We start from the raw sequence: 25,576 nt of genomic DNA on the forward strand, positions 1-25,576 counted from the left end.
TTATTTATTATCTTGATTGCGCAGCCGAAGAAACTTGCGATTATGTCAATTGCAATATATGCTTACAATATTTATCTATAAATTTTATAATTCTATCCAATTCTTACGCGCCTTTAATGTTTTCCAAGTTTTCATGCTTGGAAAATTTGTGAATTTCTGCTTTAACTCAGACCACAATATAAACTTATATAAATAGAATAAATTTTAAATAATTCATCAGATGACTCAATATCCTACGCTAAAAATGCAGCATCAACTCGTATAATACAAGTCAGATGAGTTTCGGAAATGTTTACATATACATGTGTATATGACTGTATACAGTGCCGTCCAATAAAACGTACAATGCGTTAGTTCTTGAATGAAAATTGTCATTTGCAAAAACTAAAACGTATTCTCAGTTTTTTGAGCATTTCTTAAGAAATATATATGATAAAATTGTTGTATATATATTTATCGTATTTTTTATAGTATTCAGGCTACCGTTTTTTCAGTCTTCCTTTTTTTTTTGGAAGCAATTGAGCTGCGCCCTTTTTCTTGGCGTTTTTCTTATGTTTCTCATTCTCAACTCCCACGTTTTGGCTAGAGCTAAAACTTTCGCCTCGAGTTTCCGCTAAAATCTAGCTATATGTGTGTAGTTGTTGTTGTATTTGTTAACTCTTGCGGAAATATGTATGAATGTGTGTCGCCTTTGTTGTTGTGTTAGTTGCCGCAGTTGTCATGTGGAATAATAATGAAAAATAATTGCTCAAAAAAGAAAGCATAAAACCAAAATATGCTGCTCCAAAGCATACAAATTAAAAAATACTTTAATTAAAATTTGTATTTATTGTCGTTGTCTTGTAATGTAAACAACAGCCTGATAACAGACGAGTGCAGTAAAGAAAGCTTTCTGTTAATCCCCACAGAACAGAAAAGCGTGCCAGATTTATATACATATTTACATTTTGGTCACTTTGCTTGTTTATTACCTTCTTCAAGTTCTGCGTCTTTTTGTGTATATTTGCTTATCTTTGCGTGTATTTTCTTGTCGCCTGATAATAGTAAAAAAAAATGAAATGAATTAAAAGAAACTACAAGAACACAAACATACAACTACAACTATACACATAGTAGCCCCCGTTCACTCCTTATCAAACGGGCTTCAATTGTTAGACTTGAATTTCATCAAATATTTGTTGTTAACATTCTCAGTCGGCGCTCGGTCTACATATGTTGAAGGCAAAGGCGAAGGTAAAAACAATGCGCACGCACAAACAAAACATACCAAATAAAAACATCGCACAAGGCGCTTGGCTGGCTGCCAAACGGAGCGAGCAGATCGCGCGCTCTTGGCTCTCTTTTGTTTGCCACAGAACGTCTCTTGTAATAACATTTTCGCTCTCTGTTCATGTTACATGATCAATGCTGCGGCAAACATTGCTGTTAACTGTAGCACACTGCCTTAATTACATAAGCTGCCTGTTGCTGTAAGCGCGCGCTCTTGCGGCTACAACAATGTTGCTCTCTTAATTTGCCACTCTTGCTAATAAATCTCTTTGCTTGCAGCCAACTCTTAACAATTGTTGTTTGATCTTTTCGCCTTTTCTACCTATTTCCTTTACCCATATCGACACTTATCTGTAGTTACACTTGTATTGTTTTTTTTGCTTGCCATATTTGTCGCACTTTGTCAGCGACTGCATGTCTATCATTAGCAGCCATCTCGCTCGCACCTGCGCAAACACGCACACACACCTTTTGCCTAAAATGTAAAAACACAAACGTGACAAAAACAGACAAGAAATGCAACTTGCTGCGGAAAAAGTCCAATTGAAATATTTGCAGAAAAAATAAACCGCTTTCTTTTGAAATAGTCGACAAACTTTGCAATTGCAAAAAAAATTTTTTTTGAGTAATTAAAATACTTAAACATTTGAAGCCTGGCTGAGCTCATAGCTTAAGCATTTTTTGTTGTCTCTTAAACGTTGTAATTTATTCAAATTAAAACGGTATTTGTCTGCCTCGAAATGATACAGTCGCCTCCCGCGCAGTGTGCACAGTGCCCAAGGCGAAAGTGCGCAATTGGGCAGGAAATTTTAATTAATTTGAGTTTATTTATTCTTCATCTCATTTGCGTTTCAAGTATTTCATGTTGTTTATGCTACTTGCTGGCCACAATTTATTTTTCACACGCGTTTAATTTCGCTTCCAATTTTTTTCGCAGCGTGTAATTTTCATTTTTGCGTAAACACATGAAATTGAGAAACTCAAAAACCAGACAAACAAAACTTTATTTTTCATTTCGCACCTTTTTTTTTCGCCCTCAATTGATAAACGCAAATCGATTCGCCTGTCATTGTTCTTGTATGGGAAGTGTGTGGGCGATTTTTCTCAGTGTGTGAGTGTGTGTGTGTGTGTGTGGGTTGTTCCCTGGGTGCAGCTGAACTTAAACAACAATTGCTGGAAATTAGTTGCAGCTAATTGATGAGACTCTTATTTTAATTACACTCATGTCGTGCGCTAATTCAATTGGGCCTGGCTCATATATCATCATAAATTTAACGTACTCTGTTACCAAATTAAACAAATTGAGTTTTGTTTATAATAGAAATAATGTAAAATAATGTATTTTAGTTTTTCATAATAATAGCTTTTGTTTTGAACAATTTTTGAGCGCATCCACATGTATATGTATATGTTCTATATACTATATATTTCTATATATATTTATATATCTATATATTCTATACAAAATTTAATTGTTTATATAGTTCAGAGCTGCCTCAGTTTATCTATATTTATCTCTCACTTTTTTTTTTCGTCTTAGCCTTATATCTAATCTATGTTTGCTTCGCTTTTGGCCATTCCATTCACACCTCGAGTGTCTGCCATAAATTTGAACAGCATACGCGAATTAAACTGCAAACAATATACAGAATAAAATTTAAACAAATTTTTTGCGTACTCGCATTTAATGATATACCCCAAATGTCATATCGATTTACGACTTGGCCCAAAATATGATCCACTTTCAAGCACGTCAGCTGACACTTGTCTGATTTATGCCGTTCACTTTCTTTGACTCATCGGGCTTACACATACATATATGTATGTATAGATACCCATTGAATATGTGTCAAAAAGGGTATCATGTTGTTGAGCTAAGGTATGTAACAGGCAGGAGCAGGAGTCGATCTAACCAAGTATCTCAGAACCTTTATGAGCTAAACCTTACTCCTTTAATCGATGACTTTCAGCTCTATGTAATCGATATAAATCGTTATCGAAATTCGGATTTTCGAGCAAATCTCTTAGGTTTTCGAAGCTACATTCAAAAAATTTGGCATGTAGCTTCTAGAAGAGTATAAAGAAATCGAGTATCTTTCATTTTGCAGCTATCGATAAAAGAAGTGGCAGAGTATACACTAGTCGGGCATGCACAACTAGAGCAGCATTTCGTGTTTTTCTTTGATTAACTCAGCAAATAGTTTTCAACGATTTTACGCAGTTTGTTGCAACTTTTCACGATCTGTTAATTTTTACAGCCAAGAAAAGTAGCTAAAATAATAATAATAATATTTGCACTCTATATTTTGCGAAATGAACTTGCAATCTAAAAATAATGACAGACGAAATGTGAGAAACATTTTGCACATGCCATCAAAATCTGAATAACCCAAAAACAAATAAATAAAATATGTATGTTTAATATTTCGAGTTTTGTATATGCCGGAATTTTAAGCTGCCTGCAGCTTGTTTTTGTTTATTATCAACATTTTGCTTATTGTTCAACAAATGCCAAGTGGCTAGTCCGATCGTCCATATATGTACGTATATATGTTGTTCGACTATTTTTAGGCATTTGTCTATAATACGCAATTATGATAAATTATTCGTATGGGCGAGCTGTGTTTACTTCCACGCCGACAACTCACAAAGAACTCGCACACAGCTACTCACATGATTCATGTCAGTTGTTGACGCTGTTGTTGTTGCTTTGATCCATTCGCTGGCCAACTTATCTATATGCATATATGTTGCATCTAAAGGGCATCACGAGAGAACATGCCAATTGTTGTCTATCATATATAGACCATAGCTGTTGTATTTAAAGCTAAAAGTTAAGCCAGCTCTGTTAGAAATATGTGCTGCATAACAAAAGCGCTGCGAAGCACGAAGTTCCGTCAAGATATGCGGAAGTTGCATAAAGTGTCGCATCCTCACAATAAAATGGTGCAAGAACTCGAGCAAAAGGTTAAAGGACTTTATTGCGAGTAAGGCCCAGCGCTCAAGTCAGCACGGCAAAGGATGCGTCGTCTAGTGGCCTTTAAAGAGCTCCAAAGAGTCAGCCAAGTGTAAGAGAACAAAGCTGGCTACATTTTTGAGTTCCAGCGATAGACTTTAAGGCTTCTCATACAAATGTGTCTATATGTATATAGTATGCATGCCTCTCGCTTGTTGGAATAACTTTTAATTAGGCAAACATTTTTGAAATGCCTACAAGCGTTCTCACACAATGACATCACGCCCAAGTCTCAAAGTCATTTCGAATTAAAACTGAGTTGATTATTCAGTTATTGTTCAACTACAGAACCAGCATTGTTTATTATTCCACAGAGGTCTCTGAACTTGCTCCGGGATCAATGCTGTGCAAAACAGTAGCAAAGTTTTAAGTGTCCACTTCAAAGAATTTTGCACCATCTTTTGTTCATCTTTTATCTATCTCGAGTTGTTCTTAAGCCCACGCATAACATTCGCAGACAAACAGCCAAAAGGCTGCACATTTGAATTGGGCTTAAAAAAAAAAACAAGCTTCGAACTGGGTTAACAGCGACGATGTGTGTGTGTGTGTGTGTGTGTGTGGGCCCATGGCAAACAAATTAAGCTAACAGCCGACGTTCAAAGCTAGCAAAACTGGGCCCAATGCTGATTGGAAAACACACACGCACACACACACACACACACACACACACACACTTAGCACACAACACAACAGTGTCAGCTGCTGCCTATCCCCCTGCCCTCTCAAAAATACACACCTGCCTTGAACTGAGCTGCATGAACAGCAGGCGGCGCATAGTTCAAATCGAACACCCTCAAAAAAAGGCAACAACAACAACAACAAGAAGAACAACAACAAAGGTACAAACAAATAACGCGCACTTCCTTTTCCGCTGATGCGGCTCTGTGAGTTTTCCCCTCGCAGCCCGTCAACTCGATTGCATTCCAAAAATAGTCGCACACTTTGCCATCGTGTTGTTGTTGTTGTTGTTGCTGCTGTTGTTGCCTGGCATTTTCATATAAATCACATTTTAATGTGCCGCATCTTTCGGTGAAAATATTGCCGCACTTTTGTTTACCTTCCCCGATGTGCCACATGTTGGGAGAAGTAATCCGCCGGAGAACCAGAGATCTCGATAGTTATGTAAAATATATGCAAGCACATACCAATTTATGCATAGCCATAGTTCTCCCTCTCTCCCTCTCTCTCTCTCTCTCTTTAGTTGCAGTAGCATTTGGCATTTGGTTTGCCCTTCCTTTGCCTGAGGGCATTTCTTATCAATGAATGGGTTTGTCGTGAAAATGTGCCACACGCACGACAAACGATCCATCAAAAAGCTGTGAAAAAAGATTGAAATATAATATTTAAAGTCACTTTAGGTCTTTGACCTTTGCACTTTAAATTGTTACTGAAAGCAAAGTCAATGAAAGATATTTCTGTAATCTTTATTTCGAGGGACAGTTCAATTTTATAAATTATATTTTATTCTAACTCTGCTCCTTTTGCTTTCTCCCTTTATTGTTGTCCTTAAATATCTTCTTATGCTCTCAAACAATTGGTAAGGGCATTCTGGTTCGCATATGCTCGATCGTTTGGAATACCCTCTTCTTGCTGCTTATACAATTGCATATACTTTGCCAGCATTTCCTTCGGGGTTTATTTTCAGCGACACATGCAAATGGAAATGACATTTGCTGGCTTGCCTTCGGCTGCGTCTCCCGCACCTCCAGAGTGTCCCTGGCCCTGCGTCCCGCTTCCTGCTCCCTGGTGGGCTTCTAAAAGGTCAGCTTGTGTGGCACACTCTATGCGATTACGGCTTGCAGATTGCTGCTCCTCGAGGGGAATGCGGCGCAGCGCGCAGCTGATTCATTAAGTGAACTGAAATAAAATGTAAATTATTTGTATATGGAGGTTACGGACATGTGTGTGCATAATATTTAGATAGTCAGGGTCGCCCATTAGCCGAGGAGTAGGACGGCATATCAGCTAGGGCTTCAGCGTGGCGTGAAATGTATTTGATAAATGCGTGGCACGTGCGCCGTTTGTTCAGGCTGTTGAAACAGACAGAACTTCAAATTTGGTAGCTGGCCAATTTTTGAATATGCTTCTATTTGTGGGCCTGGCCATAATCAAAGCTAGGCCCATTTGTTTTGCTGTCATCAAGTCAAAGCCTCTAGAGAGCGGCATGACAATGGCCCTTTTGCTCGAATGCCACAGGTAGACAGACAGACAGACTGTGAATTGTCTGCCTGTCTGTCTGTCTGTCTGTCTATCCCATCATTTGCGTTCTTTTTGCCCATGTCATAATTACATGACATGCCAGCCTAATTGCATTTAACAGGAAGCATAAAATGCACAGATGCAGTTATGGATGCCATATACGATAGCTAACTGCTCATAATTATAGTCAGAGCTGAATCTACCCTAAGCCTAAAAGCACTGGCAAGGTAGATTAGCATTAGAAAACACTGCATTTGCCAAGCTCTTTATGTAGCTGTTAACTTTGACAGGCACTTGTAAAGAAATTCATGTTTGAATATCGTTTAACGGCATATAAAATAGAATTCTATATAGCAGTATCTGCCTGCATCTCCTACTCCTGCTCTTTGCTCTTTATTATAAACTGCAGGGTATCTCTTAGTTTACCACAGTTAAATATGTCTTGCAGTTTATCTAGCTGTCAACTTTGACAGTCACTTTGTTTAGAGCACTTGACATATTAAATCTCGTAAATTCTTAATCATATTAACAACGAAGGAGTATCTGCCAGCAGCTCATACTCTATTGACTGCAGGGTATCTCTTGGCTTAGCACGGTTAACTATATATTTTTTTTTTTTGTAGAAATTTAAACGATTTTGTCGCCCACATCCGCTTTCGGTTTTCGACTCGACTCACGCCACCTTCGGTGCAAGCTTGACAAGGGGTAAAGTTCTTTAAATTTCTGCCTCGCAGGGTTGTTGCCGTTCCATGCAATCAATAGCAACGGGCGGCCAATAACAAACTCTTTTTTGTGTTAGCCTCTGCCAGGGCAACCGGCTCAACAGTTTGTCAATCCATCAAGTCCTGACCAAACCGGGGGCGCATGTGTCACTGACCTCCCGTTGGCTGGCCACAGACACTCTGCTCTGCTCTGGACTGTTGCTGCTGCTGCTGCTGCTGCTGGTCAGTCAGGTGTTCCGTGACCTGGGCTCCCTCTGCCCTCCCCTCGGGCAGTCAGGCATAGTTTGAACAAATGCTTAAATTGTTGCCAGAATTATGCTTTCAAAGGGTTGCATTTCATAATACCAAACCTTGGGGTTCACTTGAGTTCGTTGGGCGTGGCATTAGTGGTTGATTGTGAAGATATAATCCACATATGTATACTTATGCAGGTCGTCTCGCAATGTCGCTCTGTTGAGAGAGTTGATCAATTAAACTAAACATGAGTTTTCACTTATTTCTCTAGAATTTCCGGGTATTGCTGAATTTACGTGACTTTTTGATCTTTTGTATTTTTATTCCTTCTCTATTAATAGCACAAAGATTACTTGTTCGTTAAATAATTGATTACTGCGGTGTTAATTATATTTTTTTTTGTTATTACTCATATATTTAATTAATAGTCTTAAGCTAGTAAGCATTCTGATGTGTTTTTGTATAATTCCACATAGTAAGGTGGGAAAGGTGTGGAAAATAAGTGGAAAGAGCTTAAATGCAATAATTTTGTTGTTTTTATCGGCTGCAGCGCATTTCCCAGATACACATGAATTTGGTTTCAAGATGTAAATTTCTATATATACGAGTTCCGAAAGATGTCTATATATATGCATCCTGATAATCCACACGCACGTCGAAGCTGTGTGGATTTGTGCGCTTATCTAACAATCAATAAACAATCTGATTTATGTGTTGCACAGAGTCTCGCTGACCTCGTCATTAAATGATTTCTGCTGCCCCACATTTGCAGCAAGTGTTACTCATGTAGTTACTTAGTAGCCTATATTACGTATACGCAGCATTGACCCAATGGCTTTTCGAAACTGGTTGCAGCTGCCGCTGCTATCAATTGCGCAAATTACTTTATATATACAGTTCTGGCTTTGTGTCAATAGATACATCCGTTGCCCAAATAACACGCCAAGCCAGACTCAATTCACATTGATTTGCCTGCGCCTGCTCTGGCGTATGTCATACATGACTATCATCTATCAACGCATCGTATCGCATTGCTGGGCAAATTAAGGTGCTCGGGCAGCGGAACAGGCTGTCAGATATGAAAAAAAAAAAAAACTGACAGTAATAGCTCCAACGTCAGGCTCACAAATAATGGGCCAGCCAAGTGATCAGACCCGCCCTCCTTCGTACTCCCACACAGCATTTCTCTCCATCTATCTGCATGATTGATGATAATCAAATATTTGCACTCGTGCAAATGAATTACGCTCGCATAGTTCATAAAACTGGCAATTTTTTGTTGTTATAGCTATTTATATAGAAGTAAAACGCGCGCAAAAATTATTGCATATTTATTTATAAAACGCTTAGCATTTGCTGCTCGACTCTTTGTTTTCTTGGTAAACAACTTTTGAGAGGCAACTGAAAGGGGTCGTGCTCATGTGTGTATATTTTCTATATAGTTTCGACACGATCTGTGTTTTTGTAATATAACTCGTTTATTGAAATTCCAGTCGCGTCTGCGGCGTTATGTGATATCACTGACTCAGAGACTTACGCAACGCTTTTGGCTTTCGAACACTTGCGAGAGGGTCGCTCAAAAGGGTCTTTAATTCACTCGAATTTCGATATGTTTTTGCAAAATACTGATATACACACGAAGCAGATTTTAGGCCTATATAAGTGCTATATCTTTCATTTGGTATTTAATAAGAAGAGTTTGTAGCCAAACCTGCCCAGAAACCGCTTTCATATAATTAAAAATCATCCAACATGTACTGTCTATATGCGAATGTATATGTCTGAGGCTCTGTAGATTTCTCAGCCCACACCCGATGCTATTTGTCTGGCTGGCTTAGCTGATGTCAGCAATTAGCTTAATTAACGCCCGTGCTTAGGCAATTAAATTCAATTGCTTAAGTTGCCAGAAAATTATGCAAAACGCACTTTTCACCTCGACGTCGCTGACTCAGCCCCAACTGGCCCAGTTCGGATGAGAAATCACAAATACTATTTGCGGCGACTTCTACTATTTACATTGTTGTTGTTGGGCCCGCAAATGCTAAGGTGCTACGAACTCCCACTGACCGAGTGTCTGCCAAGCTGCCGCATGCCGGGCATTTTTGTGCTGGCCACCTTTTCGCTTTGGTTTCAATTTGCATTGTTTTAAAGTTAATTGTACATCGGTTTTAAGTGCTGGCTAGTTGCCCAGCAAAAGCGCCACTAACAAAACCCAAAAGCCATACGAAATTTAATTAAACAAAAGCCAAATTGCATTTGCGCACAACTCTCGCGTAACTCAATTCATTTTCATTTGCGTTGCGAGCTGCGTTTTTTGCCCGCTATCGACACAAAATTGTGTGGCAAATGCCGCGTGGCGGGCGGCGCTTGCATAAACAGGCGTTAGACAAGCGATAGCCATTCGCCATAACCACAGCTTAATTATATCAAATTTAAAGCTTATTAAAATTTTCCCAGATTTGACTTAATTTGCACATCCACGCTGTCGAAAAAGCGGTTTATATTACGATCATGACAAATAATATTTACTACTTATTGCATTTGCAATTAATGCACGTTAGGCAGGCTGAATAGTTTCGTGATTTGCGCCTCTCTATGCGATTTTCATGAATTCAGGTACAGATTTCGATATATTTCTGCGCAGAGAATGAATGAGTGAGTGATAATGGAAATAAAAGCAGCTAGAAAAAAGGTTTCACACGATGGAATAGAATCGGAATAGTAAGAGGCGAAAACAATAACAAGCGTGTATCACGCTTATCTGCTCAGAGAGAGAGAGAGAGAGAGAGAGAGGTCTTAGGTCGTGAGAATCGCGAAGAAGGGCGAACAAAGGCATATTTTTTAAGACTTTGGTGTCTGTAACATTTCAGTTAGGCTTCAAACATGTCTTCTCGTTGGACCAGTTTTCATGTGATTTAATATAGACAACACTGAAGCTATAAAAATTATTTGCATATACATTTTTAGTTAATCTTCTTGAAACAGTTTGCAAATGTCGCGTCATTCGTTGCTCTATCAATTTGAAATTCCATCAAAATTGTCAGCATTAAATTGCAATTTTCATGATTTGTTGTTGTTTGTTTTGGTTAAACGCCCCCTCAAAGCGCGAAATTGTTGCAATTTAAGCGTAGCTATCAGAGAGGTTCTCAACTGATTGAGTGCGTGGGTTTTCGAGTGCAATTTATCAATGGAAAGACTTGCTGCGATTCAGTAACAGCTCCAAGCGATGCTCAAGTCGGACAACACAAATGGTGACAATGAATTAGCGTTGGAAAAGAAAGCCATATAAGGCGACGAGTAGAAGCTATGACTGGGGTTACGGGTCAGGGTGGTAGTATGGAAGTACGGGTCCGGCTACGGCTGCGGCTACGGTGCCATGTGCCATTTATCAAAGCACGCCATTCATTTGCAGAGAACGCACTTGGGAGGGAAAACGCAAAGCACAGCAAATCGCAGACCGCCCCACATGTTGTTGGCCGAAGGTTCAACAACCCGCGGACCGAGTAAACGCCTCGTTCAAAAAATAAATACAAACATACGAGAAAGAATGAAGTAAAAAATCTGTGGCAATAATTTTTAATGTAAAACAGAGGCGCATAGCTCTTTGAATATTTGCTAGATGAGATCACATGAAAACTGTTGGGCTGAAATTGGGTTGGGTTGGGTTTGGAAATTGTCTGGAATTGAAACTGAAATTGGAAGGGAGCAGCACATTAATAATAATTACGCGACCGGCGGCTTGACATCTGTTTGAAGTTTATGCTGGCACGCCACCGCGCGCTACTCTAAATGACCCCCCCCCCCCCCCCTTGGCCACTCCTCCGTCCATGGATCACTTTCCGCTGACGATGGAGTTATTACAATGGGCCCTATAAATAGCCGCCAGCTCGCTCGAATGAAGATCGGCACGCAACCGCGTTTTGTTTTCATTTGCTGCATTTATTATTTTGACCCTATTATCGTTTAGCATTGGAGTTGGAGAGAGCTGTAATTCTTGCTAGGCCCATGATGGGTTCTTAAGAAGTGCTTGATCAGTGCTTGACTGAGCTTAAGATTAGCTAAATAAATACAAAAATAAATAATATTTGGGATATTTGATAATCTTTATATTAGGTCTGCAAGTTGCTAAAAATGTGGGCTTTATGCTTGACTCAGGCTAAGATTAACTATATATAAATAAAATTAACAAATATTAAAGATATTCGCTATATCTTTATAATTGGTCTAAAAACAATTTCAAGAAAAATACATTGTTCGCATCGCACTGGAAATTTTCTTTTTTATTCGATTACTGTATAGCTAATGCATATGAAATACATCATAAATTGACTCTTGATCACGTACATAATTCAACTCCAACAAGATATTTTCTCAATTGTCTTACTCTTAACACAATTTGACTGTGCACAGCTCTAAATATTCTATTAGATCAACACTCAGCAGAGTTTTATCTTTCTACACACTTAAACAAATTGGGTTTAAGCGTCAAATTCAGTATTTCTCCCCCCTTTCGATTGTAGGCTCTTGCTAAAGCAGCCCCCGCTTGACAGGCCTAAGCACTACGCCTCTGTCGTTCGCTCTACGATTTGCTTTGTCTTTAACAAATGTGAAGCAATTGAAGTTTTGGTTGTTTGTTTGGGTTGTTCTTCGCTTCCATCAGACCCCAACCCCAATCCCAACTCCAACGACGACGACAAACGACTCGATGAATGTCGGCACTGTCCGTGCTGTTCTTTGACCTGCCCCCAGCCCAAGCTGGAACATCTCCCCAGCCCGGCTGTGGCTTGTAGTCTGTCGTCTTGGGCTTGTCATTTGCCAATTGGCGTTTATGTTTTTGTAAATTGATATTTCCGTAGGGTGCAGTCCGAGTCGCTGTAGCTAGCACATAAATTTGATGCATTCTAAAAACAATTCAACTAATTTGCCTTATTTCTATCTCCTTTTGTTGCAGGTACGTATCAAAATATATGTGTATATATTTAGAACTTTTTTTATCCGAACACTTAACACGTAAGTTTGTTTGTACTCTAAATCAGTTTATAAATCGCCGAAATTAATGCGGCTTCGGCTTTATTAATTTAAGGCAATTAATTAAAGCTGTTAAGTGGCTGAAAACAATTTGCAGCTCGTTTAAAGCGGCGGCATCAATGGGTTAAGTGCCTTCACTCCCTCCACTGCTGTGCAGCTACGTGCCTAATTGAAAGTTCAATGGATTTTCAGCAGCAACAGCTTTACAAGAAATGCCCGCAGTTGTCCCCACACTGTCGCCCCCTCCAACCTTGAGAGATCTCTGTCATCTCTCAAGTGCATTTCATCTGCTGCCTTTTCAAATGAATCTCGCTTGAGTTCGAGGCAGCTGCCAGCTGCACATTTGCAAGCTGCAAAACTTAATTTGCTTGCCCAGCCAAAACAAAGGCACTTAATCATCAACAGATTTTGCAGACGTTCCAAAAGTTACAAATATATGAGTTTAATTACTCAACGACGCGCCCTTCAATTTGTCGCGTCCCCGTCTGTCTGTCTGACGTCTAGACGAGCTCGAAGCCATTTCCTCACTACTCGGCTTCCATTGATTTTGGCCATTTTGGCTGACCATGTGGAAACCCATTCTGCTCATGCGACACTCATCTATCAGAACTCAGCGTGTGACTTTGGTGTCCCTCAAGTAACTTTTGTTCTATGTAATTCATCAAAACTTCCACGAGCTAAGATGAGTTTAAACATGTTGACTGATGTCAGCAAAGAGTTTATATATTAAAATGTACTGTTTTCACTTTTGCAACTTTACGGATCATTTTATCGGTGCTTAAACTGAACAGACAAAGTTAAGCCGAAATTTGATCCGAAATCAACAGGTAGATTTAGTTAAGCCAGCTTTGCCTTAAGCCATACTTTGTATACTCAAAGATAATCTGTTGATCTCTGTTTTTGTACGGCTAATCTTTTGCTTAAAACTCTAACGCCAGCTTAAGATGAAGTGGATATAAGTCAAACTCGCTTGTTCAGTTCATAGTTAAGGCTGGCTTTACTTCGAGGCGACTCTACACTTTATGAAAATCATATTAGAAAAACTCGAAAGTCTTACATATTCTTAACGCTGTTCAATCGAAAGGGTTTTAAATGCTAGAAATAACTATTTAAACTAACTGCTTTAAATGAAAATATTCAAAATGACAGCCGCAATGTCAGTCCAATTGCTTATCCCAATTTTGTTCAAATTTTTAAGTCTTAAAGTTATATACTCTGTATTTAAATTACATTCCAAACCAAGACGTCGACTATTGTGTTTTTTAATGATTCGCAAATCGAATAAGCAACCTTAATTAAAGGGCTCACAAAGCCTGTAAATACCTAATAGTCTATATATGTTTCAATATGCTATCTTTTCTATGAGCACAAATGATAAGAACAGGTAATCTTATCACTTGTTAATGAACTGATTCGCTGCCTTAATTTTTAGTGCTGCCAATGTAAACTCTTGTCAGCATTATTTATAGATTAGTTGACCTTGTCACTTGCGGAAAGGTTGCAATGCAATTTAAATTTCGTGCTTTAATCGGGTTAACGAGGGGTTGGTGTGGCATTTACCTTGAAAGTTGCACATCCTTGCAGCATTAATAAGCATAAAAATAAACTAAATATATATGTATTTAGTATATGAAATTGAAACCAAGCGAGGGCAATTATTATTGCCTTGCCCGCGTTCTGTGCCTCTGTCAGCTGCTGTCGGCTTAAGGCACAAGTGCAAATTGTGCTGCCAATCGACATATTGATTTAGATTTAACTGCAAGTATTCAGTTATGCACCGGCTATTCTATGTGCCGGAGCAGATGTTGGCCAGGTGTCTGGCACGATTTGCATTCGTTTTATGGCGACCTGCGAATGCATGAATTCGAAATATGCGAAAGGTGCCAACTGACAAATGCAATTGGTGTGAGAGGCTATAAAAGCGCCGGCCTCTATGCCATAGGCGGCGAACACGTGTGCCCGACTGCGTTATAGAATTTTGGAAATGCCGAAATTAAAAAGCAATCAAGGAATAACCCAGGCACAGCCTAATTACCCAGCTTGCACTTAGCCAGAAAAATGCACAAGGGTTTTTGGGCAAGGGGGCGGCGCGCAGAGGTAAGCCGCGCCTACCTGTTCACACACGGGCGGGTGGGCCGGCAGTGGGCTGTGCGGCCTTCGAGCAGCTACCTGTGTGATATATAAACCGATCGGCGTTTGTCCAGTGTCAACAGTTGCACAGCAGCCTTCAAAGCAAACACACATCAAAGTTTCTCTTGAATATTTGTGAAACATCATCATGGCTACCTACACTTGCACACAGTACGTAAACTTCATGGATCCCGCCAGCTATGGTGCGATATCCACCACATATACCCTGGACACGGCTCGCTTTGGCCAGCACGACCTAGGTCTGTTCATGGAGAGCCTGGAGACAATAGCTCGCATCGAACGGGAGCGCCACGAGCGACGTCAAAACCGGCGCGAGCAGCGGCTGCATGAGGCGCGCATTGCGGAGCTGGAGAATGAGCGCAGCGTCAGTCCGACGCCCAGCGCAGAGGAGGCTGTGGATGAGCCCCTCATGTATATGGAGGCCAAGTGTATACCCTATGCGATCAGCGAGGCCTTGCCAGTGCCTGAGAAGAGCGCACCCGACTATGATGTCTGTGACGACGAGGCCTATGGCAGTGCCCATCAGTCGCCACGCAGCAGTGTCACCTACTGCAGCTGCGCCGGCGTCTCCAGCACTGGACTTGACTCCGATTCAGCTGAGTCGGGCATTTATGGCACCTCATCACCGACACCATCGCTGCGTCCACGCTCTCAGGTCATTAGCAAGCCCAAGCAACGCTCCACACGTTCCCGCATCATAAGCATGGTGCTCAAGCGGGAATATGCCAAGGCGCCCTCGGCGGAGACAGTGCATCATTCCGAGAACTGTGATCATCTGCTCAACAGCACCATCAAGCATCAGTATGACCGATTGTCATCGAAGTCGCGACGCGGCATCGCCTGTCCGCAGGGCTCGGCCGAGGAGCGTTTTCTGGACAAAGCCTTGCGCTACTTGACCTTGTGATTGGCACGACTCTCGCAGTGCCTATAGCTTTAGTTCCATAGCTCTACTATTATACTATTATTATATATATGTTGTATCGCTTAGATTTGTTTGCAAAACATTTTTATATTAAAGTTTACAACTCAGATAGCAATTTATGATGGTTTTTAATAAAAGGGTTAGATCTTGACACGAGTTTGACTGAAATGTCTGGAGAAAGGGGCGCCCTTATGGAGTGCTAAGAATATTGTTGGACCGATCTTCAAATTTATCTATATGATAGTAGTCCGATGTTAATGAAACGCTGCTCGTGTTTAGGCATTTACTATAAACTTGTAAATGCCAAGTTGGTTCAAGCCATCTTGAATAATACCTAAAAGAGTTTTATCGTTTATATGGCTGCTTCTCCTTTCTAACGATAGCTTTATTATTGAGAAGCAATTTTGAATTATTCGACGAACTCTTAGCTAATCGGTGTAACATTATGCCGATCAGCAGTTCTTAAGGAAACAAACACCTCAAAGCACATTCACACATGTTCACACTTATTTGAAATAGAGTTTATATTTTTATAAATTGTCCTATTTTATTTTCATAATTTATTTGCAGTTGATAATCCACTGACTTATCCTTTTTCCCGGCTTTTCATTGTGATTGTCTCCTCCCTGATGTGCCATTTCCTTTGTTAATTCCCTGTTCAGATACTTATTGGGCGACCCAGTGACACGGTTGTCGACTGGCAGCTCTGGCTGCATCATCTCGATAATCTGCTTCAGTTTAACAGGCTGTCAACTGCTGGTAACCTGGTCTAAATATAGACGAACTGATGACACCCTGCCGCTGCCACGTCGAGGCAGCTGTCAGTTGTCAAGTGTGAAGACAAGCATACACGTGTGAGTGTGTGTGTGTGTGTGAGTGCGTGTGCGTGTGTGTTGTTGTGGTTGTGATTGTACTTGAACGTGCCGCCTGTTGCTGGCGCTTTTTGTTTATCAACTTGCACAGGGCGATTCGAGCACAGGGCATTTCGATGCCTGCATCCTGTTGCTATAAAAGTAAAGCTTTGCCGCTGTTGCGTTCGCTTTGTTTTGGTCATGCGCCAAAGCTGCCATAAAAACGTTTACAACTGCTTTTGGCTTTGGCTCTTTGGCTTTGGTTTGGCCTCAACTCAGTATCTATCACAAATTCAAAAGCGTAGCATACATTTCTGCGCCGGAAATGGCAAACGTAGTCTAGCGCGTAGTGTGTGCGTGTGTGTGTGCGTGTGCGTGTGTGCTGCTGTTTTGTGTGTTGCATGTCGCGCGCGTCATGTTTGCCCAAGTAAAAGCCAAATTTAATTAATTCATTTAGCCTAAGCGCGACTCGCACACAGACAGCGAAACCCTTAAAGTGCCCAAAAACGCATTTACCAAGCAGCGCCCCTTCCCGCTGGCCAGTGCATGGCCCCCCTCTACTTAACATTTAGTGCTCGCTGTGTTCCCTTGACAATAAAATATGAATTGATGCGCGCGCTGCGCCATAGTATGCTCCACACACATATATATATATATATATATATATATATATATATATATATATATATATATATATATATATATATATATATATATATATATGTATATAAACAGGCGTGTGTATTGGTGTATCGTGCGTTCGACAGAATTATTTTCTTTTTTTTGTTTCTGCGTTTTTGCATGTCAACGTTTTATTTTTTAAGGTCAACTCGCGGCTGCGTTTGGGGCGCGCGTTCAACCAAAAATTTAATCAACCAAGCGCCAAAGTTATAAAAATACATTTTGAAACACATTTCTATCTACATAGAGAGAGTTTCTGGTTTTTTGGGGTGTGCCTATTTTATGGCTTGCAGTTTCGCCTGTGTGTGAGTGTGTGTGTGTGTGTGTGTAGTAAGTGAGCTTGCGTGCGTTTGTGTGGGTGCTTTTATTGACTTCCTTCTTTTTTTTTTTGCATAGCTGTATGTGTGCGTGCTAATTGAGTTTTGACATGTATGTGCGTGCGTGTGTGTGTGTGTGTGTCAGTTTTATTTAATTTGTTAACCAACCAATGCATTGTGTTTTCAATCAAAATTCAAAAATCTAAAACATACAGAAACAAAAAAATACTATAAATATTCTATATACCATACAGTAACAACAATATGCTGCAATACGATCAGGTAATTGTTAGTGCGATAATCGAGTTTATCATTTACATCATTTACATCAGCATCAAATCCGGCTGCCGGCATCTAGAACATGACCCACATTGCACAAGCTGCAGCTGTCAGCTAACCGCCTGCTGCTGCAACCACTAAACCACTGCACCACTGCACCACTTTCAATGGACGCTTCAATTGCAGTGGCAAGCGGCACGGCAACTGTCGATGTTGTTGCTCGTTGCACACGACAACAACTGACGACAGCAACTGCTCCTAACGCCGTCGTTCGCCTGCCCGCCCCGCCTCGCCCCGCCCCTACTACTGCCCGCCTTTGTGAGCCGCTGAAGTGCCTTGGCATACGTGTATGACGACTGTGATTAACTTTTGTCTGTCTTTTGTTTTTCTGTCTGTCTCAGGTTTTACAACACTTGCCTCTGCCCCTTTGCCAACTGCCTAGCGCACTCGCTCTCGTTCTTTCTCTGCGACTGTGCACTTTTGTCGTTTACACTGCGCTACAGCCAAGGCAAAATGTTGGTAGCCCAGCATTGTTGATACTTGGGATGCTAGCTCAAGTTTTTGCTATGCACTTGAAATCTTTTATTAAGCACTTGCCTTGAGAGTAGTCAATGTGAGTGTGCGTATGCTTGTGTGTGTGCCAGTTTGAGCAAGGGACTTAGACGCAGTCCAAAGTCACCCAAATTAAATATCAAAGACCTGCCTATTTAAAACTTGCTAAACCTTATTATTTCTCTTACAACAAGGCCAAAATTATTAGATGATTAATATAAGTAAAGAATTTAGTTAGAAAGTATAAAAGCAGGATAAGGTCTTCAGCTAAGACAACTCTAGCTTAAACCAAAGAATATTGACTATTAAAATAATATAAATTAAAATCAATATAGAAAATAATTACATGAATAATAAAAATTGTTATATTTGTTAATTACTTTTAATTAATTCATTAATTCCTCAATTCATTAATTCCTCTTATCTCTGAGATGACATTTTTCCTTCAAGTCGCCTTTCTTTATCCTTATACTTTGCATAGAGAATTAGTGTAAAACATGACTACAAAAACTACATAAAATATAGTTTATCCTCTAAACAAATGTATTTCCTACTTATCAGCTTGGCTTTGAGCTCATAAATTGAAAAACATCAATTTATAAAATAGTAAATCTGTCCGAAATCTTTGAGGTGACAAAAAAGGAAGGTCTCTACTGCATAATCTGTTTCATAAGTTTTTCACTTGTCACCTCAAGGCCTGCTCCGGACCTGACCCAATGCGCTATTTACCACCACAGGACTTGGGCATTCGTCAGATTTTCCAACTCCCCCGCATAACCTAGAAATGTCGCAGAAAAAGTTTTGTGTAGTTTTTTTTTTTTGTTTTCATTTTGCATTGCAGCTGCCTCGGCTACTCTCTTAAGGCCAGCGTCAGATTGACACAATGGCCAAAAACAAACAAAAGCGAAAAGTTTGCCTTAAGTTATCGAAAACTTTTCGCTTTGCTGACTCATCGCAATTGCCCACACACTAAGACCCAGAGAAAGGAAAATTATATCATTCAAGTGTCCGTGCTTATGCACACGCAATAAATCATCTCGTTGGGAGGATGGACACATCCAATCTCAGCTGGCATTAGGCCCAGGGTTGGCAATCTATAAAAACCGCTTCACGAAACCTGTTGATTGTGCGAGCTTGTTCTAATAAACTTGTTTAGAGTATTAAAGGTCAAATCAGACGTGGACAAAGTATTTGCTAAATATATGAGCGGAGTTTATAAATAATCGAATTCGAACTGATTATCTTTTAATTATGATAAAAATAAACAAGTCTAGCGTTAAAAATTAACGAATTTGAACTAGTTTACAGACTGATCCAATGTTCGTTTAAGTATCTCATCTTATTTATTATAACAGCTCCTGAAATGAGTATCGATTTGAAACAATTTCGATTAAGATTATAGGACACGAACTCCTCTTAAATATAGCTAAAGCTAACGAACTAGTTGTAGTATTTAATTTATTGACTATTCATTTCTAATCTATTTCTATTTCTTGCCCTCTCTCTGTCTCTCTCCCTCTCTCTCTTTTGATACAGCCACCTGAGAATGAGCTACAGAAATCGCACGATCACAATCCGGCCGCCCTGAGCGAGCATCAATTGCGAGTGCAGGCATCGCTGCAGCGCCTGAATATACCCGACTGGTTCCGACAATACAATCAAAATGCAGCACGATCGCCAGATGGCGCCGGCGCCGGTGCCGGCAACGCTGGCCCAGCATCCTCTGGCGGCTACAAGCCGGGCAATTTTACGCGCAAGCGCACACAGGACTCGGGTCGCTGGCAGGGCCTTAACTCGAAGACGACTTCGCTCAGTTCGCTGGGCTCGCAGCGCTCTGATCGTAGTCCCCTGCTGTTGAGTCCCTCGGCGCACAGTCATCATGGCGGCCAGAGCAGCAGCGTCAGCGGCTCGGCGACGGCACATCAGGCCCATGGCCAGGGCGTCGGCGCCACACGCTGGTCCACCTCGCATCTGAACTCCACACAAACATCGCCGAGCGTCTCGCAGCGCGGCAGCTTTGCCCGCGGCGCGCCCATCAACAGCAGCTTCATGTCCGTGGCCAGCGGCAGCAGCGCCGGCGCCCCCGGCGGTGTCCTGAGGAACTCCTATCGTCAGCCCTACCTAGGCTGGCGCAGCACTGAGAAGCTCTCACAGCGCACGCCCCACGAACGGTAAGTTCGTTAACTGAGTTTGTCTCCTGTCCATATCTAATATGCTGTTTCCTCTTGCATTTCAGCCTGGCCAACTCGCTGCTGGCGCAACGCACATCGCCAACAACGGCGACGCCGACGAATGGTGTGCGAAGGCTGCAGCCCGTAACGCCGGAGATACAGAGCTCCATCAAGGAGGTAACCTCGGCCATAGTGCATTATGTGAACGATCAGACGCAGGCGCAGGCACAGCTGCAGCAACAGCGCAGCCGCTCGACGAGTCCCAATTCGAGGTAGGCAACGGATCGGGCACGAAACAAATTGAATAAGAGAACAAAGAGAACCGTTGCAGCCAACACACACAAAATATTTATAGAGTGTTCAAGTTGTCGTAGTTGTCGCCTTTCCCTATTCCCTATCCAATCTGTGTGTAGCTGTTCTTACCAACTGTTTGATCATATGTTCCATGAAAATCTCAGTTCATATCTTTATACCACACACACACAAACACACCCACACCTCACTAAAAACACATCATTTTCATTATTTCCTACCACTACAAAATTTTCATTTCTCTTCGGCAATACTACACAACGCGTAGCTACCTGTAAAAGTCCAACCACAGCACCAGCTGCAGCACTCAGAGTCGGTTTGGTCAGTCGGTTAGCTGACTGCCACGCCTACAGCGATGTCTAGAGGTAAGCAGGCTCCAGATCCCATATTTGGGCAATGTCATCCTCCTCATCGTCTCAGCGTCTCCTTCATGTGGCTAACCAGTGACTAATTCTCGTGCTATTCTACATGTGTTACTTACACCAAATATTCTATATCTGTGCTGGCTTCTACTAAAAACACTAAAAAAAAAAAAAATTAAACGACTAAACAAAACTCTTCACCTTAAAACTTGAACGGGCACAAAGTGCTTGGATTTTTGCCAATTTCAAGTCACAATTGGGTCAGGTCAATTCTTGTGCTTGGCAAAGATTAGATAGGATGCTAAGGATTTTTATCAATATTTATGAGGAATTTTAATTCTGTTTAAAAGTTAGCCAAGTACTCAGCAAAAGATTATTAAATTACATTTTTGTTTACATGAGTGTAATATATAAGTGTTTAAGGATTTATGCAGAAGAGCTGTGGATAAAGTTGAATTAGGTGAACCTTTGTTAGCTTAGATTATTGTATTAGAAAGCAAAACTGTTTCTCCTGTGGAGTGTTATTATGTATTTAAATTATGCCTTAAAAATTTCGAAAAGACGCAGACTCTTAATATACATTTTCATTTTTTTATTGCAATATTTATGTTGTTATGTTTTCTCACAAAAAGATAAAGAATACGAGCAATCAAGTTTGCATATTTGTTTCCATTAGTACGCCATTTATTTATGTAAACTAAATCTTTTAAATACTTAAATTCTTTTGTTTTTTTATTACATTCGAAATTGCACACACATGAAGTAGGAAATTTTGAGATATTCTACCTAAATTCTACTCTAAAAGTAATCCCTAGTCTTTTTTCTTCCCGTAGTAAATATTTGTTTAACCCACACATCTCTATCATTATACTTTGCTTTGGCCACAAATACCAATATTACGTAACCCGGTTGGGTTCAATTATTATTGCTAATACGATATGATATCAGATTCAACCATTATTATGACCATATATTAATAACATTTGCCCAACACAATGACCCGGTCAATCTGCTGCACATTGTGGCAATCACAGAATCGGAATCACTTGCATTATCAGCATAAATCATGTGAGATTTACCCTATCAATATTGGCACAATGGCATTCAAATTGAAATTGATTCCATTTCGCTTTCATGTTGAATCTGACAGTCTGTGCGATGTCAGTGCAAACTGTCCCGTGTCGCTATTAATAAGGCTCGAGGCGAGGCAAAACGAGGCCTCGCCCCGAACGTCGCATGCAATTTATATGTCAACAATGCAGCTGTCGGGCCCTGTCTATTGTGGGGCTACCTATTCTAGGATATGTCCCTATCAGCTCCCACAGCGAGCGCCACTTGTCCACGTTTCGAGTGGAGCTCACTTGGCCCCAAGCTAGCAGGTGGCAATCATTATGAAAATCAATAATATTAAAGTAGAGCAACTCACAGACAGGCTGCCACAAATCCAAGCTGTATTGTTATGGCAAATGGGTCAACGCGGTAATGCTGTTTATCTATATGAAACAGCCGAGCAGACTTTGGTAGTGTATCTGTCGGGTCGAGTGGGGTCCGTTATTTTTGAGTAACATTTGCAAAAAAAAAAATATATATATATATAACTAGTCCGTGCTAAGGAATTGAAATTGTTTGACAAAAAGATTTTATGCAATATCAATAAATCTATGAGTATGAATAGGTTATATAAATTTATAAATTTGATTCACAACCAAACACATTAGAAATCTGAAATATGCTCACAAAATATGTCAAGTGATAAATATTCAATACGAACTGGAATTCAAATGAGCTCAAATTGCATATTTATAGAAAAGCTTATTACGGTTATTTCCCCATTAGATTATCCTAGAAGGGGGCCTTCTCTTCACGAAGAGCATCAAAGTGTGCTACTTAAGGAACTCCGAAAAAAATGTTGGCTGTTTTGTCTGTAATCAGGCCGACAGCCCGGCGCCCGAGTGGCCCCCTTTGCGAAATAGCCGCAGCAACCCTCCACAGCAGCCAAAGTGGCGTGTGCATCTCTTTCGCACACACACACACACACACACAAACCCCAACCCAGCCAAAAAGGAAAAGGCCACCTCTTTTATGCTCTCGATCCCACAATTTGGCTTTGCCATTGCTGTGTGTTCACATCCATTCGACGTTTCATTCGTGTGCCACGTCTGCTGCCTGACGCTACGCAAACAGCGCTGCGCACTGAAATATTTATAAGAAATCGAAAGTAAAAATAATTACATAAATATTGTGAGTGGTCCAAGCAGTGCTTTAAATAGTATAGCATAGTTAAAACCAATTTTTTTGCCAATTGCAATGTGGGCCAACAATATGCAAAGAGTTGTCTGAGGTTAGTGCCATGTTGCCACTGCCACAAGTGCAGGGTCCAGTTGAGTCACAGCTGCTGTGGCGTCACTTATTGATTTTACTAGCCTGGTGTTTGTTGTTGTTACCCTTAGCTATAGCGCTATTGAGAACGTTGACTAATCTGTGCTCTCGTATTCCACAGAAAGTGCTGGCTTGAGAGCAGCTTTGTTGGCACACGTCCGCTGGATTCACCGCAAACGCCCGTCATTGACAGCAGCAGCAGCCCGCCCGCAACCCAACACCAACAGCAGCACCAGCAGCCGCATCAACACCTGCAACAGCTACACCTGGATGCCACAACGGCGCTTGCCGTTGGACAGCCGCCACTACGCATGAACGGACTTAGCCGGGTCGGCGGCGGTGGCGGTGAGTCCACCATATATATATGACCTGCTGGCGTGCTTAGATTTGATCTAGTTTATATCCATTTGATTTGTTTTATTTCAACAACAAAAATTTGATATCACAAATTTGTTTTCTAATGTGCACAAAAATCACCAATGAGAAATGCCTAAATATATGTGCATACACATATGTAACATATGTATGGTAGCTAAGCGTACATATATTTTTTTTGATATGTAGCTAAAATCCTTATGATTTTTTTAGACGCACACACAACGACCCAAACACACACACACACAAATGTAGCTTGAAATGCAATTTTCTACATTTGATTTTTTATCGTAACAAAGAAATTGAATTATTTTATACACTAGGTGCTAAGTGCAAATGCATTTTAGGCTACTTTTCTGTTTTAACGATTGTAAATTACGAGAAACTGCAAATAGAGAGAACAACATTTACACACATTCATTTTAAATTGACCAACTTTTTGATTTTTTATATCAAATGCAAAACGTACATGAGTAATTTTTAGTGTTTACAAAACCTATTTTAATAAATTTACTATTTAATTTTAATGATTAATTTTTAATAAACACACAGCTATGGCATACAGTTAATTAATATTGTATTATTATTATTATTATTATTATTATTGTCATAATCCGCATTATAATTATTATTATCATTATTATGATTATAACTATTATTATTGTACTCTCGTCCCTTCTTGTCACATAACTTTATGCAATTCAATTGTTCATAGCATACTTATCTGCGCATAAGTTTGTTATGATTCTCATTGGCATAACTCATTTGAAATTCAGTTAAAAATTCTCATGCACAACCCAAACATCAATTCGTCATTTGGAATTTTCAATTTTAGGCTTGGTTTTTAAAATTAGAAAAATTCACGTACCTAACCACCCAAAACATAAAACAGACTTGTTTTTAACAACATAGCGTGCTATAAATTTGATTTCTTTTTATATATTTATACAATGATGTATTATCATTTAAATGCAACGAACGATTCGAAGAGATTTCTATTTCGATCACATACTTGTCTGGGTATATAATTTTTGTAAAAATTTTTATAATTTATATAAAAAAAAAAAAAAAGATATGATATCGAAGTGCTTTATATAACGACTACAAAGCGGGCACAGCCCTCGCTAATGGTGGCTACAATAAAAACTAAACTATATTTTATACAAAAAATCTTTATAATTTTGTAGTTTATGAATTGTTTTTACTTCTTACTGTGTTTTGTTTTTAGCTAAAGTAGATAGTAGAATTTTCTTAGCTACCCATTGCTCTTTAAGTGTGCTTAATACTCACCTTAGGCTTGTGTACATAAAACATTTTCTCAGTGTAATTTTTAAATAATTCTAATTCTAATAAATTCACTTCGTTCGAACATATATTTATGTAATACCCCAATATTTAGTTATAAGAACATTTAATGCGCTAAACATTTTTTTCAAGCCTAACAACTATTTGTTTTTGTATTCTTATATTTTGTGCTGTGCATTATTATCCCAAAAAAAAAAAAAAAAAAAAAAAACAAAATAATAATTTAAAAAAAAATTACTATATAAAATTGGGCACACTGAAAAAAAAAAATTGCATCTAAAGCGCCTGAACGCTCGCTGAGCAGCGCATCGCTAGAAGATGTCTTAGCCTCACTTTTAGGACTGCCAGCTACCTCCTCCTCCAACAGCCACAACACCAACAGCAACAACAACAGAAATCAAGCGGCAGCGGCGATTAATCCAGGGTCCTCGACGACAGGTATGAACCTGTA

The 25,576-nt window shown here is 40.0% G+C and overlaps 2 protein-coding genes across 12 annotated transcripts in view; both read left to right on the top strand.

Annotated features, from left to right (window-relative positions):
- LOC6627800 (polyglutamine-repeat protein pqn-41) overlaps positions 1 to 25,576 on the top strand; it is a 60,835-nt gene that overhangs the window by 31,746 nt on the left and 3,513 nt on the right. For 3 of the 11 annotated variants that reach the window (XM_032437643.2, XM_015172547.3, XM_032437644.2), the window contains exons 5-8: positions 19,758 to 20,392; positions 20,458 to 20,664; positions 23,567 to 23,790; positions 25,408 to 25,563. In XM_032437643.2, the coding sequence (XP_032293534.1) occupies positions 19,758 to 20,392; positions 20,458 to 20,664; positions 23,567 to 23,790; positions 25,408 to 25,563 (1,222 nt within the window). Of the gene's footprint in view, positions 1 to 16,682; positions 16,820 to 17,605; positions 17,673 to 19,757; positions 20,393 to 20,457; positions 20,665 to 20,972; positions 21,070 to 21,124; positions 21,388 to 23,566; positions 23,791 to 25,407; positions 25,574 to 25,576 lie in introns of those variants that run through there. The other 8 variants (XM_002051274.4, XM_070209104.1, XM_015172549.3 and 5 more) reach the window with 6 other exon arrangements.
- On the top strand, positions 14,670 to 15,656 carry dunk (disrupted underground network). The gene has a single exon (XM_015173384.3). The coding sequence runs from the start codon at positions 14,747 to 14,749 to the stop codon at positions 15,521 to 15,523; it is 777 nt and encodes a 258-aa protein (XP_015028870.1). The 5' UTR covers positions 14,670 to 14,746; the 3' UTR covers positions 15,524 to 15,656.

Source organism: Drosophila virilis, chromosome 4, assembly GCF_030788295.1.
Source record: "Drosophila virilis strain 15010-1051.87 chromosome 4, Dvir_AGI_RSII-ME, whole genome shotgun sequence".
NCBI lineage: Eukaryota > Metazoa > Arthropoda > Insecta > Diptera > Drosophilidae > Drosophila > Drosophila virilis.